The sequence below is a fragment of the Bidens hawaiensis genome, unplaced genomic scaffold, assembly GCF_021521415.1.
Source record: "Bidens hawaiensis isolate Kalapana, Puna unplaced genomic scaffold, B.hawaiensis_p1.1 tig00009085_1, whole genome shotgun sequence".
NCBI lineage: Eukaryota > Viridiplantae > Streptophyta > Magnoliopsida > Asterales > Asteraceae > Bidens > Bidens hawaiensis.
The window spans coordinates 220,789-239,230 of record NW_027491667.1 but is presented as its reverse complement, the minus strand read 5'-3'; the positions used below and the strand labels follow the sequence as shown (position 1 = coordinate 239,230).

At 37.4% G+C, this 18,442-nt stretch overlaps 1 protein-coding gene and 1 pseudogene across 1 annotated transcript; both read right to left on the bottom strand.

Moving 5' to 3' along the window:
* Positions 1-476: 476 nt before the first annotated feature.
* On the bottom strand, positions 477-11,319 carry LOC143531099 (G-type lectin S-receptor-like serine/threonine-protein kinase SD2-5; annotated as a pseudogene).
* Positions 11,320-12,203: 884 nt separating this feature from the next.
* On the bottom strand, positions 12,204-16,618 carry LOC143531136 (protein PAT1 homolog 1-like). Its single transcript, XM_077026505.1, has 5 exons — positions 16,345-16,618; positions 15,932-16,077; positions 14,865-14,921; positions 14,632-14,707; positions 12,204-14,522 (listed from the first exon to the last, which is right to left on the bottom strand). The coding sequence occupies exons 1-5, from the start codon at positions 16,397-16,399 to the stop codon at positions 12,562-12,564; spliced, it is 2,295 nt and encodes a 764-aa protein (XP_076882620.1). The 5' UTR covers positions 16,400-16,618; the 3' UTR covers positions 12,204-12,561.
* Positions 16,619-18,442: the final 1,824 nt, after the last annotated feature.

Sequence of the window (18,442 nt, the reverse complement as noted above, 5' to 3'; positions counted from 1 at the left end):
TCTTTCAGTGGCACAAGAAAGGTCATTGTACGACCAATCTGTATAAGAAATTTTGCCAGTTTGGTTTGCATACTAATGGCAGCTGGTTTGTTTTGAAATTCTTGAAACTTGAATAACCGTTACGCATAAGACAAGCCCATGGAGTCAGTTTCCATGCAATGTCAAAGACCCAATTTAAGGGTATGTGGGAGGGGCGAGGCGGTGACAGGAGTGGCACATAGTGGAGCCGTGGAGATGGGTGTTGCTAGCCTATATATAACAGTTACCCATTATATAGATCGAATAGAACCAAAGACCTTTATAATATTTTAGTGAAGTTAGGTGAACCCATAACCCATGATCATTATCGACTCAAGAAGATGGTTCTGATCCTTGACTCATCATTACCAGTGAAGCAGAATACAGGACATTGGCATAGTATAAGCAGCTTATAAAACCATAATAATTTGAATTTATTACAACCATTTTGCTATGTACTCACAACCAAAATAATATAGTACAAGCATAAAGTCAGTTAAGATTGAATGAAGTCAATGAAGACCAATTTGTCTAGAAACAAATATACAGAAGCATAGAAATGATTCACTCACCTTGGCCCTGATAGAACAGAAGGCAGCAATGGTGTTAAATCTTTCTCCTTACTGTTGTTTTGTTGTAGTCTTGGATTTGTTAAGTTATAATCCAGGTTCAATTCAACCTCCATTCCTCCTTCTAACACTTTAACAACCGATGACATTGAAGGCCTTTGTGTATAATCAGTCTGTAAACACCATGAAGCCAATTTCATCATCTCCACAACCTCTGCACCATTTTTTTGCGTATCTTCACTGCTCATGTCAACCATATCTAACAATGTTTCTTGCTCCCAACATTTTTGAAAAACACGGAGTAAGTGCCAGCTTTCCTCTGGAAAAGTCTGGTCAAAATTATTTCTTCCACACAAGATCTCTAACAGAACGATTCCAAAGCTATATACATTCACCTTTTCGGTGATAACTGCGCTCAACCATTCTGGAGCAAGATACCCAGGGGTTCCTCTCATTGTAGTCATCACTTGGGATTGATTTCTATCTATGAGCTTAGATAACCTGAAATCAGATACTTTGGCATTGAAATTTTCATCTAGGAGAATGTTTTGAGGTTTAATGTCGAGGTGGATGATTTTTTGTCTGCATTCTTCATGGAGATATGCTAAGCCTTTTGCTATATCTAGAAGGATTTTCTTTCTGCATTCCCAATCAAGTATGTGTTCATGATTTCCATGATAGATCCACTTATCTAATGAGCCATTACTCATGAAGTCATACACTAGAAATCTTTGTGATTTCCATGTGCAAAATCCTCGAAGTCTAACCAGATTCACATGGTGAATACTTCCAATGGATTGAATCTCAGCTAGGAATGATTTCCTGACATGTGCAAGACCTTCAAGACATTTTACTGCAATCTTGGAGCCATCTTTGAGACTCCCTTCAAAAACCGATCCAAATTCTCCTTCACCAAGTTTTTTACTAAAATCCTCGGTGGCGGTTTTCAATTCTTCATAAGAAAAGCGATTCGGCATTCCTTGCACTTGATCTAAATACTCTTCCTCCTTTTTAGCATCCATATTTCTCTTATGGACTACATATGTAATAAATCCTAGTACCACAAAAAGTAGAAGCACAAAACTTCCAGTTGTAGAGCCTACAACTCTTGCCACTTGATGAGATGAACGATGTGATGTAGCATTTTGAACTTTTATGAAAGCTAAAGAAATATCATCTAGTGGACCAACAGCCTTCATTGTAAATATCTCTGAATGTAAGAAACATTCTCCACTCGAAGCATTTGAAGAATACTGAAAAAAGGCAGCTTTGCATGAGCAATTGTTTAAACATGCTTGTTTGCAAGTCTCCATGTCGGCAATAAAGGTGAAGTAGGTGACATTTTTGAGTGTGATAAAATGTTGATCTTGTTTAGAATCACAAGAGAGGGGAGTAATTTCATAGCAGCCCATGTTGGGTTGGGCATCGTTAACTAGTCTAAAATATTCAAATTCGGGACAAATACATTGTTGATTAGTCAAGCAAATAGAATTTTTTTCCGCAAAACAAAGGATAACCACACTCTCCAACATCTTTATCTGTAAGAAGATCGGCTACCACTGTCCACCCTACGGTTTGCGCTTCAAACACTTTCAAATGCCCATCTGGCATCAGTTTCATATACTGAGTTGATGATGCTTCAGGTATGCCAATTACATAATAAGGATAATCACTTGGCTCAGAAGAATCTATGAAAAATGACAAACTCCCATTCAAGAAGCTAATGTATTTTCTTCTTCCTTTATTTGCATCATTGCTATATGCGAACCTACTGTAATATGCTTGTGGTGGGTTTGATTCAATATAAGCAAACACACCTTTATCAGTGACTTGAAGAGAATACATACCTTCCTGACTTGAAGAATCGTTTGAAGAAGCACTAGATATCAGTTTTTGACCTTGATACAACTTTTGGCCAAGTAACAAAGAGTCTGTTGGGTGATCAAAAGATTGCCAAACTATCGAGTTATGGTGATCGAGCAACACCAGATTTCCGGGATAAATTAGTTCCATGCTAGCAACTGATTTTCCGGAAGTGTTTGTGGCCCAAACTATACTTCCATCTCCATCTTTTAGAACCAAGTCTCCAGCTGCGGTGAAATTTAGTATCGCATTCTTCGTGACTGGATGGTCATGGTTGGCTGACCAAACGACCGGAGTATCCAAGTATCTAGATGGATAGAAGTATATGACAAAGAGGTAAGAGCTACAATTTCTTTCACAGAAGAAGCCATGTGAATTGATTAAAGGTAGGGAACATGGGTTCATACGAGGACCGGATCGTCCATGTAGTAGAAAGATTTGCTATACGATCTAGTTGAGCAGTGGATGAGTAGCAACATAACATGAAAGTTAGAAGAAAAAAGGCAAAGAAGAAACCAGAAATCGTCATGATTGATGAACACTATGAAGAATGGATGATTCAACACATCTGTTACAAGTCTTGAACAAATAAAGTCAATGCTATAGTGGGCTCATTAGAGCCACCGTGTTAGTCAAACCAGTATAGTTTAAAACATGGAGCAACAAGTCAACAACTATGTAATAAACTAATAATAGAACCGAATGTCCAACAGTTTAGGCATCTTAATGAATATCAGTTTTCATTATATACATGTAAATTGATATTTGATATCTCCAAAAATAATTTTAAATTCAATTAAATAAGGTTAAATTTTGCGATTTAAGAAAACTGTAAACTAGTCATACTAATTTATAATTAATGTTTAGTACGTTATGTTTCTTCACATGTAACAAAAATATTCAATTATCTTCACAAATTAATACACGAAAAGTCAACTAGTTGTTGGCCTGTCTTTGTCATTTCTCAAATTGTTGACGATTAGTGACCATTTTTAAATTGTTCTTACATAAAATAATGATAAATTATAACCTCTTTTGCTTTTGATACATTTTGTTTCTGGCCTAGAGGCTGTAAATCTTTTAAGTAGGGTTCAGCGTGTCGTACACGAAACCTCCTCAGCTCTTAGGTCCCAAAGTTTCGTTTTTAGTATGATTGACTTTGCTATTCAAAAAGGGGTTGTGGCGCAGCGCTTATTGCCCGTTTGTCTGTCACTTTATTGTAATCGTTTTGTAGTAACTAATAAAAATAGAAATTATAACTCAAAATAATAGTCACAAAATTAACGTAGTGTGCTATATTTAATTGATCAAGTGTCCAAGTTAATCTGTCAAAATATGCAATCTTATATATATATATATATATATATATATATATATATATTGAATCATTTCAGAAGTTTTTTTACAGCGAGAAGTGCGAGAAGTGAATGTGTAACTCCATTAATCCCAACACTCCTATTTTTTATGTATAGATGCGTATGTTTGTATATGTGTATGTATGTTTGTATGTGTGTAGATACATAGGTTTGAATGTGGCTCGGTACATTTATTTGTTTGTAGGTTGGTTTGAATGTGTAATTAAGACATAAATACAACTAACCTACATATATGTATGTATGTAACATCATATAAAAAGAAGTGAAATTAGGGATTAATGGAGTTATACATTCACTTCCCGCACTTCTCGCTGTAATATCACTTCTCGCAAGATCCATCATATATATATATATATGATAGGGTTCCAACGAAAGCTATAAAGTTACGAGACAACTAAGAAAACTACTATCATCAAATAATATTTGTTTCAGAATTGGTTTATATCGTTTCTTTTATTTGTATGGTAACAAATGTAAAAAGCTAAGAAAAAAAAATTTTAAACATATAGATCACCAAGTTATATATATATATATATATATATATATATATATATATATATAATTTTCTGAGCTACATATTTTTTTAATTATTTTTTACTTTTTTGTCATTTTATATTTCTAACCCTATATTAAAAAGAATTGAAAATAAAAAATAAGTCAACTGATTGATGGTAGTTTTCTTGGTTTTCTCATAATTAAATAAGTCCTAAACAAGTCAAGTCAATGGTATACTTTTTAATTACCAGTTAGTCATTAGAATATAATTTTATTTTTTTTAATATGCTGTCTGATTACCGTCATTTTTTTGTTGTTTTTCATGAATTGTTTTCTGTAATGCTATGTGTGTTCCTAACCTTTCAATGTAAAAATCAGCTTGTAACACAAAACAAATTGGACCGATTTTGTTATTTAAGGCTTTGGTTAGGTAATTGCCCAAAAGCAAAACATGAAACAGAAATTACACAATTAGTTACAATGTAGCCATTACTTTTACAAAATATATAGACACCTTTATATACTACAATACGCAAAACCGTCGCATCTTTTGAAGACGGTGAAGAGTACCTGTCAACTGACAATAACAAACTTAACTATGTAAACTAATACATGAACACAAGGTCTAGTTTATTATTAACAATCACCTGCCTTTACTTGAAACGGTAATAACCAAAAACTTCAGAGCAAGAGTTACAGGAACAATAAATATTTCCTCAAGGAAACCAACACAATGATCATAGTTGCCAGATTTATTCAAAAACAAAGCATCCCCGTCATTGGAGAATAGGTTATTTGCCAAATCGCTTAGTCCTGTTCAAGACTTCATCTGTCAAATCAAACGCGCTTTTATTTATTAACCCTGATTGAAAAGTTGGGTTCCTTTTAAAAATCCCATAGCTCATGTCTTAAAGAACACCAAGAGGAAAAAAGAAAGAAAATATTAAACGATACGATCCACAAGAACCTCATGGCTACTTATCTTGGCCCCGAGAGTAGAGATGATGACAAGCATGTGATATCATTCTCTTATCTAACTGCTGGTTCCTGAATTCTTGGATCTGTGAAGTTGTAATCTAAGTTCGATTCAACATTCATTCCTCCTTCTAACACCTTAACCACCGACGACATTGAAGGCCTTCTCTTAAAGTTTGTTTGTAAACACCATGCAGCCACATTCATCATATCCACCACTTCTGTTGATCAACCATATCTAACAATGTTCCTTGCTCCCAGCATTACCAACTTTCTTCTGGCTGATATCTATCAAAAATTTTTCTGCCTCATAAGATCTCCAGGAGAACGATCCCAAAGCTGTATACATCAAGCTTTTCAGTGATAACTGAGGTCCGCCAGTCTGGAGCAATATAGCATGGGGTTCCTTTTATGGTACTCATCACTTCAGTTTGTGTATTCTCAATGAGCTTAGATAACCCAAAATCAGATACTTTGGCATTGAAATCGTTGTCTAGAAGTATGTTTTGAGGTTTAATATCAAGATGCACAATCTTTTGCCTACAATCTTCGTGGAGATATGATAAACCTTTGGCTATATCAAGAATGATTTTCTTTCTGCATTCCCATTCAAGTATTAGTTCCCGAACTCCATGATAGATCCACCTATCTAACGAACCATTACTCATGAAATCATACACTAGAAATCTTTGTGATTTCCATGTACAAAATCCTCTAAGTCTAACTAGATTCACATGATGAATAGAGGTGTTCAAAAAAACCGGTTACGGAACCGGTTTGGGCGGTTAACCGGAAAACCGGTTTTTTAAAAACCGGTTTTTTTAAAAACCGGTTTGACCGGTTTACGTAACCGGTTTACGTATCGGTTATACTTTTTGGAGCCAAAACCGGTTTTATAACCGGTTATAAAAAAAACCGGTTTTTTTTAATAACCGGTTATTAAAAAACCGGTTAACCGGTTTTTAAAATAACCGGTTTATAGCCGTTATAAAAAAACCGGTTAACCGGTTTTTTAATAACCGGTTAACCGGTTAAACCGGTTTTCGAACGTTACCAAACGGCTTTATAGCCGTTTTTTTTTTTTTTGCCCGTTTTTTTAGCCGTTTTTTTGGTTTTTTTACCCCCACAAACATCTATATATAGTTTAGGTTGGGTATTGGTTAGATCACACTTGATTATACAACTCCAAAAGCTCTAAACGTTTATTTCATACGCGATTATAACTCCAAACGCTCTTCTTTCGTAGTCGTTTATTTCATACTCGAGTATACCACTCTTAATTCGTAGTCGATTATCATGGCCTCCCAAAGTGCTGCTTCATCGGTCAACATGGGTGCCTCGAACACGGGAGAAACCGTCGTTCGGGTCATCCCCACGAAACGAAACCAAGATATTTGGCAACATTTCGACCTATGCGAAATGTCTAACGGAACCCAAAAAGCTAGATGCAAACATTGTTTGAAGTTTTATAACAAAGAAGCAAACTCCAGTTTAAGAGCTCATGTAGAAAGGCCCTCTTGCAAGGTCTTGAAGGACGAATCCGGAAGTAGTTCGCAGCCGGAGATGACGAATCAAGGAACGGTGTTTACGTACGACCTTGAAGCGGTACGTCAACAGTTTGGCAACTTTGTGATTCAACAATCACTTCCTTTCAACCACTTCGACAACCCTCAATTCACGGAGATGATGCAAAAGTATGTTCAACCACGCTACCAACACGTAAGTCGTTCGACCCTTAGAAGAGATATGCTTAAAGCATGGAAAAACGCTAAATCCGAACTAATTTCATACTTTTCAAACTTACAAACTGGTGTGAACTTAACAACGGATGTGTGGTCGGTACCTAATGGTTCGCCCGACTCATACATTTGTGTGACGGCTCATTGGGTTGACCCCCGGTCGTGGCAAATGATGAAACGAACCGTTGCGTTTCAATTGTTTGATTACCCGCACACGGGTAGAAATATTTTTAAACTCTTGGATAAAGTCATTCGACAATACAAGATTGAAGATAAAATCTTTTCAATATCGTTTGATAACGCGTCCAACAATACGGCCGCGGTTGGCCATTTAAAATTAAAGTATAAACCTATTTGTGATGGAGCGTTTTTTCATAGCCGATGCATTGCACATATTATCAACTTGGCCGTGCAAGATGGGTTAAACGTGATCGAAACGCAAAGAAACAATTTTAAAAGAATGTTACGAGATGTTTTTAGCAACAATAAAACATTTTCAAGATACAAAAAATTTTGTGATGAAGCTAATTGTCAATGGTTGGGGCCCAATTGGGATTGTCCAACAAGATGGAACTCGACTTGTGATATGTTTGAGAAAGCCATCCAACAAAAAGAATCACTAGTTGCGTTTCATCAAATAATGTCAAGTAGGGGTAAATGTGCACCGTACGATCCTAGAAACTGGTTATTGATTGAGATCGTTACGGAGGTTCTTCAAATTTTTAAATCTTGCACAACTAGTTTATCCGGGGTTTACTATCCAACAAGCCCCATTGCTTTACCAAAAATTGCTGTCATGTGCACAAAGTTGACTGAAATTCATTGTAGGGGTGCACCTTATTTTGATATGGGTGCAAAAATGAAAGAAAAATTTATAAAATATTTTCAACAACTACCCGCTGTTTTGACCTGTGCGGCTGCGTTAAACCCTTGCATCAATGTTGGTGGTGTTGAAGCTTTAATAGAAAAAATTTGTGATGAGCTAGGGTTAAACGACGATCAAAACCCCTATTATAGCCAAACTTTAAAGAATGATTTCAACACCACATTGGCAAACATGTATGATGTTTACCTTACAAAACACGGGTCGTCTTCCCAAATTCATGACTCGTTAAGAGCTGTTGCCCAATCCCAATCCCAAACCGACCTTGAAATGGGGATGTACTACATGATTTGGGAAGACGCCGGTAAACGTCAAAGGGTAAACACCCCAAGCAGTGAACTTGGAAGGTATGGTGGTACCAACTTTGTGAAACACATGACTCCGGATGAATTTAGAAGTCTTGATTTGCTGGCTTGGTGGAGAGGTAAGGAGGATGAGTTTCCGATCCTCGCCGCCATGGCCAAAGATTTACTAACGGTCCAAGCTTCCACGGTAGCTTCGGAGTCTGCTTTTTCTGTTTCTGGCAGGGTTATATCGATTAGGAGGACTCGACTCACTCCAGCAGCTGTAGAGATGTCGATTTGCTACAAGGATTACTTGGACTCTTTAGACAGGGCACAACATCAACGCTCACTCGAGGGGGAAATGGACTATGAGGCGGCCTTGTATGAAGACGAGGTCAATCAAGGACACATTCAACCAATGACCGATGAAGAAGCCGCGTACGACGATTACCTAAGGAATAGCTCGGGATCGGGTAGCGAAGAAAATGAGTAACAAACATCAACTTGTTAATGTAATCGTGTCTAAGCATTCTTTAATGTTTGTATTTTTGAGTTACGAATATGCGATAACGATTTAATGTTTGTATTTTTAATGTAAAAGCTATAAATGAAAGTTATGTGTTTTTAATCTTCCAAGCAAAGAATGCTAACAACGAAACCCTAAACCCTAAACCCTAAAGAAAAAAAAAAAAAAAAAAAAAAAAAAAAAAAAAAAAAAAAAAAAAAACCGGTTAACCGGTTAGACCGGTTATTAAAAACCGGTTATAAAAAACCGGTTTTTAAACCGGTCCAAACCGGTTTGGCCGGTTTGAGTTTTCAGCAATAAAAACCGGTTAATAACCGGTCCGGTTATTAACCGAACCGGTTTTTTTCTGGATAAAAAAAACCGGTCCGGTTAATAACCGAACCGGTTTTTTCAAAAAAACCGATTTGTGCACCTCTAATGATGAATGCTACCAATAGATTGAACCTCAGCTAGAAATGATTTCTTAATGTGTGAAAGGCCTTAAATACATTTTACTGCAATCTTGGTGCCATCTCCGAGAGTCCCTTCGAAAACTGATCCATATCCTCCTTCACCAAGCTTTTTACTAAAATTCTCTGTGGCGGTTTTGAGTTCTTCATAATAAAATCGATTCGGCACTCCAGGAACTTGATCAAAATACTCTTCCTCCATTTTAACGCGCCTTTTGCGCCTGTGGACTATGTATGTAATAAACCCTATGGCCACAACAAGTAGAAGACTCCCGATTGTTGAGCCTATAACTTTTGCAACTTGATTAGAGTTTGAGACAAACGAGACTTAGAGCCTAGAACTTGTTGAGACAAACGACGTGATGCAACATTCTGGACTTTTATAAAAGCTAAAGCATGAAAATAAATTTAATTAGCAATCTTCATTGTAAATAATGTTGGTTAATCATCGATCTCGTTAAATATTTCGTTAGTTTTCTTGTGCCACCATTGTCTCTAGAGCGTGGATTGAAAGAACCATGATAATTACCCCGGCTCCTATTGTTTCGGCCAGTTTGGTTATTATTGGAGGATTGAGATCCAAAGTAGGCCTGAGGTTGTGAGGGGTTGGGCTGCAGTTGATAGCTTAGTTGAGAAGCAGCTAGTTGAAGGTTTTGAAGCTGATGTTACAACTGTTCCAGGTTTGGAGATCTCGGGACAGCCGAGGGCTGCCTGGGTGATTGAGCCGTGACCAGATAGCCGAGGGATTAGGGCTGAAAGTTTTATTGACTGCATAGTCATGGTCGGACAGCAGGGAGAAGATCGCGTTGAACGAGATGAGAGGGTGTCTTCCTAGCACGTTTCCTTTTAAGTCGTTGTATTCTTCACGAAGCTCTGCAAGAGTGTGCATAACGAGATCACTGTCTAGTACCGGTTTTCCAATGTTAGCGAGTGCAGTGGCATATTCTTGGGCCCTGCATAGGTAGTCGATTGGTTTTTCATCACCCTTCATGGTGATGCGAAGGAGTTGGCTCTTGAGAAAAAATTCGTGTGAGGTGGTGCTAGGCGCATGGCCCTTCTAGAGACTGCCAGACGTCACGGGAGGTTTTTCCTTGAATGTTTTGGTATGATTCTTCAGAGACGGTTGAGATAAGGAGAGTTCGAATATGGGCGTCATTCGAAATCCAAGGAGTAAAGCTGGGATTGTCAGTTGTAACCTCGCCAGTTTGTAACTTTTTATCTGGACAGGGGACGGTACCATCAATATAACCAAATAGGTTATGTGATGTGAGGAACGATTCAAGCATTGAGTGCCATTAGCCGTAATTTGTGGGTTTGAGAATGAAGGGAAACTTGTGGGAATTGTGGGTTGTCTTCTCTTGGTGAGAAAAATTAAGAATAGCCGCCATTGAAGCAGGGGATTAGGCCGGAGATTGCGTCGGCTGGAAAATTGAGGAGAGGCAGATGAATGCCGATTAGGGTTAGGGAAAATTTTAGGAGTTGATTTTGGCTCTTGATACCATATTAACAAGAGATTGTAATTGATAATTATTATTTAATGAATCAAAATGGTTACAATCAAGAATATATAGACTAGCAATAGATAACTATAGAAAGAGATAACTATGGAAACCAAAATCATAACAAACTATGCTAGAATCACGATTCAATATCGAACAACACCAGGTTTCCAGTATCAGTTAGTTTAATGCCAACAACTGATTTTCCTGAAGTGTTGGTGGTCCAAACTATGCTTCCATCTTCGTCCCTTAGGACCAAGTCTCCTACTTTAGTGAAATTTAGTATCGCATTATTCCCGACAGGATGGTCTCTGTTGGCTGACCATACCATCTCAGGTTTTCGAAACTCATAGGTTCTAGAAATGTTTAAGGAAAAGAGGTAAGAGGTGCAATCTCCTCCTTCACAGGAGAAGCCGCAGGTGAACACAGTTGCATTGGTGTGTGTAATAAGCATAGGATGGACACTTGAGTAATGGGTCGTCCATGTAGTGGAAAGATTTGCTATTTCAAAAGATTGAGCCAGACTCACAGTGAGAATTAAGAAAATGGCAAAAAAGAAACTAGATATCCTCATGATTGATGAACTGTGAGGAAGCAACATTGTAGCCATGGTTCTAAACTTCTAATGACCCAATATGTTACAACTCAACAAGTCAACTCAACGCTATATTATTTATTATCTTGGGAGGCGAATGGGGCGATTTTTGGGGAACCCACCCCCCCCCCCCGGGGGAGATTTTAGGGCGATAAGGGGCGGGGGCGAGAGGCTGTCGTCGCCTGGAAGAAGGAAAAAAATATTATTATTATATTACTATGTGTTACATATATATATATATATATATATATATATATATATATATATATATTACTATTCGTAGCCTCAACACCATTACACCCCAAAAACAAATTCCTATCATTTGCTGACTGGGCGCCACTTGTGACAATTCGTCCCAATTTGTAGCCCCTCCACTACGTATAGCCTTACAAGCCAAATTTGCCATGTTGGACCCACAAGTAGTTGGAGCCAGGACTTTCTAATCAAAAGGTGTTAATTTTCCAAAGCATCTTTAAAAAAATGTATATATATATTTAAATTTGTAAGTTTATAATGATAAATTTGTAGTTTTTTAAAATAATATATATTTAATTAATGTTTCACAAACCTCAGCCTAAGGCTATGTGTAGGCTATGCGTAGTAAAAGGGCTACAAAATTGAGAGGATTTTTGACACGTGGCCAAGGGAAGCGATATGTAGCCCAAGAGGGCAGTGTTGTAGCCCACAAATCGCCCTACCCTCCAATACTTGACGTCACGTCAACATGTCCACACAACGCGGCGACAAATACATGCCCTCCCTCGCCGCTCTTATCGCGGCGACAAATATATGCTTTTGGACTCTTACCAGCTCGAAACCGGTTAACTTATTTTAACCTTTTTTTATGCGGCCCGCAGACCAGTCCATATACTACATAACCATGTTATAGCAGGCAGGTCCGGTTATTTTATCCGGGCTTTTCTGGTTGGCCTATTTTGTATTTTTGTATTTGGTTGGGATTACCAATACCCGTCCCATTAACATCCACATTTATTACTAAAACAAAAGCATAAAAGGGAATTAAGAAAAAGAAGAAAACAATTAACAAGACAGAAGCAATTATGTAAACTAAATCCATACAAACTTCCAGAAACTGTACATACAAACTTGAACCCATTTTCCCCACCAAATACCAACAGCCCCATCCGACTCGAACCTACTGGGAAACAAGCGCCCGTTCACACAGTATTTATAACCTAACGTTTATAAACAATCCATGAACAAACTTCATCCGCCATAGGCCACAAAAACCACCTTCACCTGACAGATGAGAAGTTACATTTATCTGAATCATCCTCTTACTGATTCAGGCGCAACCTGACCACCACCACCTTTATGACCACTGTATCCACCAACATGCATTGACCTTTGAGAAAAGTCAACCAACATCTTCCTCTGATTATCATCGGTATGAGGCAGACTAGCCCTAAGAAGCTCCACAGGCATCTCTCTACTAATCGCCTTTGCAGCTTCCGATAACACAATCTCTGTGCTCGGTGACACCTGTGCATACATAGCTTGTACCAAACTATCATATTTACTTAAACAATATTTAGTCAAAAGACCGAAAAACGCATCAAACGAAGCCTGCCAAAGTGTTGGATTTTGCAAACTGGAATTCGCACTACTTAACAACTGAGTAGCTCGTTCCAGAACCGATTTTAAAATAACCGTAGCACCATCGCCAGCTGGACTGCCAAGCGGGCGAAGAGGCGGTTGTTCTGGAGAACACACCACAGCAGCAAGACATGCACTTAATGAATTAAGATCCATTGCACTTACACATGTTTTCACTATCTTTGCTAGTGAAGTAACGGTTTCAGAGGCTTCATGTTCAGACGGAAGTCCACCAAATAAAAATCTAAGGTGGCGAAAGATCGTCATGCATACTATCCGTGCCAGCTCGCTGCTCGGCGACAGAAGTTGAAGATATTTAGAAATAAGTTTCCGACCCTTGGGAAGAGATACGACCCGTAAGAACACAATATCGTCTTTAGGTGCCAGTTTGGAAGACGTTTTTGAACTTACACCAAGAGGGTCCACTAGCTGAAGAGCTGCCGCCAAGCCTTCTAGAAGAATTTGACGCTTCTGTCTTGCCTGAGAACCGCCATCTGGCGGCTGAGTTGACTGCAGAAAACGGTCAATGTCATCTACATCAAGAAGCACAGAAACTCCGTCTTCAATCATGATTCTAACTGCAAGCATCGGCTCTCGTTCCAACGGTTTCTCAGACCTTTTCGATTCAGACCGGTTATCACCTGAACCGGATGGCGGGTCCACTTCAAGAAGCGGCTGTGGCCTTCGAATTAAAGAAAATGAAATTCTTCCATGTGAATCGACGTTAATACGAGGCTGTGAATCTGAACTATTACGGCCCCGTTGGGACGAATCTTTTAAATTGGCCGGGTGGAATCGATTTTTGGAAGAATTCTTGGCAAGCCTGGCTTGGTGATAATAATCATTAATATATGGATCGTTGTTATGTGTTGCAGCGTGTTGCACGTTAAGAACGGTTTCAATCTCTTCAGACGTCATGTATTTAGATCTAAATTGTACCCGACATTTATTATCAATCTTCTGACTGCTGTTATCAGAGCCTTGACGGGAAATACGCGACCCGTGTTTACTCTTTTGTTTACTTCTATGATCGCGTGTGTCGGGCGACCGGTATTTGTTTAAATGTAACGGGTGAGAGGGAAGGGTGTCGTATAAGTATGGCTGAAGTGCAAATGGGCTCAAGCGTAGAGAATTAGGTGACATCAAATGTGGCGATAAGAGCCCATTTTGAAGCATCAAATTAGGATCCACATGTAACATGTTGTTAGCCCATTGGCTTTGGGCTTGAGTGTATTGGGCTAAGCCTAGATGCCCCAGTTGAGTTCTGTTTCCACTAAAACGAGATGAAAGAGGGAGCCCACTTAAAGGTGAAAGATTTGTTTCTGGGAAGGGGATCTGGGGACTACCGATGCCAGATGAACGGTTTAGATTTGAATGCTGGCGTGGTGAGGGAAGACTGTTGTGGCTACCGGGAGAGAATGAAGGCAAAGATGAGGTGGGTGCCAGTGCTGGCTCTGTAAAAAACTGGTGTTTTTCATGAGGGTAAGATGATGCTCGGTACAATGGTTTAGGATCTGAGAGATGTGATTGTGAAGACCATCGTCCGCTGACGTGGCTGCTTTCTGTGTCAGAGATATGTTGATCTAACCATTCGGGTAATTCTCTATCTTGTACCCAGTCAGACGCAGCTGAACCTAAAAAAAGGTGGTTAATAAACTATGTGATATTTGAAGCTTAATAAAACAATGTTTTTTAAACACATATATATAATGAGAGAACAAAAATGGTTAGATGTGTACTCACTTTCTCTTGAAATAGACCCTGACCCTCGATCACCAATAACTCCAGGATGTCTAGGTCCACTAACTGTTCTGTTTATCTGTAAATCAAACATTTGTACCAAACAATCAGTTGTAACAATCACATGTGCATACAGTAAGACTTTTGAATGGAACTGGTAAGGTAAATATTAATAAAAATCAACATCTCAGTTAAAAGTTACTGCAAACAGTTATCATGTGTAGAAGGAAGCTGACCTTTGAAAATATAGTTGACAAATCATCTAAATCTGACATGGATCCTACACCTGGTTCCTGTAGAAAAAGAACAGTAAATTATATAAAATGTCATAGTTTATCAGTGCAAGTAAAGAGATCTGCATTAATGATGTCAATCACTAGTAAAATCATTAGGCGTTCAGAAAATAAGCAGGTGATCAACTAAAACATCAATTGACACTATTTGATGTTTAATATCACATCCCAAGCATCAATGAACAATACTTATAACATTAAATGTGACTTGCTAGTTCCCTGCACCACGAAAAATCCAGTTTCATCTCAAAGAATGCATGTGCCAAGTTATTAGCAAAGTGAAGCGTAATATGGGATCATTTATCCACCAAAATGGCGATATGCATTATATGAAATTATGAATCTATAATTTAGGTTTTAGTTTAAACTCAAACTTACATTCGAGCTATATTTACCAATCAAGTCATGCTAAATTGCTAACTAAAAGTTCAGTTCAATTGCGAGCTGCATCCGAATTATAATTTTAATCACTCAAGCCTAACTCCATACCTCGTTGCTCAATTCAATTCAACACGCTTATATATATCAACCTTAATTGTGCAATAATGGCCATAAAAAAAATTTTAAGATTTCAGCTCTGACAAACGAAGTGGAGTGTGATATAGGATCATTTATCCATCAATAAATGGTGATATGCATTACACGAATCTATAATTTAGGTTTTAGTTTAACATCAAATTTAAATTCAAGCTATATTCGCAATACAAATCAAGTCATGCTAACTTAATTCACGTATCACAACTCTTCGATGATAAAAAATGAGTAACGTAACTAAAAGTTTAAGTTCAATATCGAGCTGCGTCCAAATTATAATGCTAATCACTCAAGCCTAACTCCATAGTCCATACCTCATCGCTCAATTCAATTCAATTCGTTTACAAATAAAACCGTTACTTGTTAAATGATGTGCATAAAAACTGAAAAGATTTCAGTTGTGGACAAACAAATCACAACTTACGACAAACAAGTACAATAAACATCAGTAAAGTTTCTAAAAATCCAAACTTTACCTCTTCTCGGTCAAACAAATGGTATTCATCATCAACAACTCCAGTCGAAAGATTACAATCATCTTCTTCCAAACACCCAAACTCAACCTTGTCGGTCGCATGCCGCCCAAAGAAAGCGTATTGCGATGCATCAAACCGTTTATCATCTGCTCATCAATTCAAAAATTCTATCAGCAACATAAACCAAATCCCAAAAATAGTTTTAAAAAATTATTGATAATAATAATAATAATAATAATAATAATAATAATAATCACACATAAACACTGCTAATTAGCACTATAAGTCTATAACTTCTTCCAATTGCATAACAAACAACACAATTTCATCAATTTCAATTTCAAACCCTAATTCCCAAATTAAAACACAATCAAACACCAACTACCGACTAATACAACAACCAATCAGCTCACCTGACGAAGAACCTATACTGATGCCACTCAAATCATTACTACCAGATCTCTCCATGACGTCACTCAAACCAGGAAAAAAAACTAGGGTTTCGAGAAACGGTGTCGTTTTGGGGGAATTGATCGGTGAATTGATCAATTGAGAGGTGGAATACTGGAATTGATCAGTTGAAGATGCAATTGATTGATTGTGTATGAAGGTGATGATAATAATAATATTATTATTATGTAGTTTTCTTCCGACTGCATTTGTTGCAGTGGTGGAATTGAAGGTCTGAAAGCAATCATTTCGTAACCTAATAAATAATATGTATCCCAAAACAAGCAACGTGGCAATATAAAATTTCTATATTATATTATTTATTTAAAATTAAATAATGGTAACTTGTGTGGGTTGACTAATAATATTATTTTAATTTTAATTTAATCATAAATCATCTAATTATTCAACTTTATGTTTTTAAAGCAGGGCTGTAAATGAACCGGACGTCCGGTTGTTCGTTCGGTAAGAAGTTCGTTTATGTTTGTCCGTTTAATGAACGAATCGAACATGGGCAAAAAAAATTTCGTTCGGTAAGCTTAACGGACGAGCACGGACAAGGGCCAAGTTCGTTCGATAGTGTTCGTGAACGTCAACGTACGTCCGATTACGTCCGGTAATGTCCGTCCGGTATCGTTAGTGTTTAGATCTATCCAATATTTTAATTTAATTGTGAAATTTCTAGTGTTATTAATAATACTTTTATATTACTACACATGTCTGATGTATCTTATACTATAGTGATCCACTTTATGTTAATATATTAAGTGTTAAGTATATTTGAATGTTCTATGGTGTAATTCCAAATTTGTAAGCGAAGTTGTTTAGATTTATGTTTGGTATTAATATGTAACCGTTTATATTTATTCATTAGTGTCAGTTTGTCCATTATTGTTCGTTAACGCCCGTTTAATATTAACTGATGGACATGGACGAACATGGACAAACTCAATTTCTTAATGGACGGACACGGACATGAATTTTCGTTCGGTATAGTATTCGTGAATTGTTCGTTTGTCCGTCAAAAGCTTAACGGACGGACACGGACATGCTCTCGTCGGGTACGGTCCGTGGACACCCCTATTTTAAAGTGTGTAAAGTATAGTGGTGAGGAAAAAAACAAAATATTCAATTCGAAACAAAAACCGATAGTTTGGGTTTTTTTTATTGTTATTAAACTGTATTTATGGTTTGGTTTTGGGTTTACATTTAATAAAAACCGGAAAAAGATCGAATTGAACGTTTAGATTCGTTTTATTATAAGTAATTTATAAGAATTTAATAAATATGTAATTCGGATATTCTTGACCAAGTGTATAATAATCAGTTAGTTAATAATTAACATAATTATGTATACCTAAGTTAATTGTTTTCGGCCAACTTTTGTTCGTTCTAAAACTTTCAAGCTTAAATAGCTACTACATCCAAGCCAAAACCGAATAGTTTCAAAATTCTAAAACTGAAATTTTAGTTTTTCGTTTGATTTAAGCTAAAAACATACCTAAACTAAACTATACACACCCCTAACTAATTCACAGATTAAAACTATTATTACATGTTTGATTTTATTTGTATTAAACTAGTGTTATAGCCGGCTCGTTGCGTCGGTCCGGTTTGTAAAACCCGGGAGATGATAAACCCAAACGTTGTCAGTCTCGGGCGTTGAGGCGGTAAGTCGACGCAAATTCGGATGGTTTCAGTTAAGTGTGTTATGCTACCAGAACTAAAAACCAAAAATAAAACAAAAACATATGAAAATTGAGGTAGATCAATTGAGTGGCATCAGTCGGTAACACTTGGGCGTTGGGAAGATCCGAGCATTGCCGATCCGGAGTTGAGGTGGTGAGTCTACGCAAATTCGGCTTATTTCCGTCGCATTGGTTACGATACCAATATTAAAACAAAATGCAGAGAGTCTACATGAATTCGTTTCGTTTCCGTTAATTTAAGGACCAATACGGTGCCGCTAAGTGGCCCAATCGGCATTTAGTGGCACCAAAGTTTGTAATTGTATATATTTATAATTATAATTATAATATATCTAATCATATTGTATCTAGC

Bases quoted from the DNA above. Each gene is read 5' to 3' on its own strand.
- LOC143531136 (XM_077026505.1), bottom strand. From the start codon at position 16,399: ATGGAGAGATCTGGTAGTAATGATTTGAGTGGCATCAGTATAGGTTCT. The intron at 16,078-16,344 runs GTGAGCTGATTG...ATTGATGAGCAG, and splicing joins CAGTATAGGTTCTTCGTCAG to ATGATAAACGGTTTGATGCA. The intron at 14,922-15,931 runs GTAAAGTTTGGA...CTTTTTCTACAG, and splicing joins ATTTGTTTGACCGAGAAGAG to GAACCAGGTGTAGGATCCAT.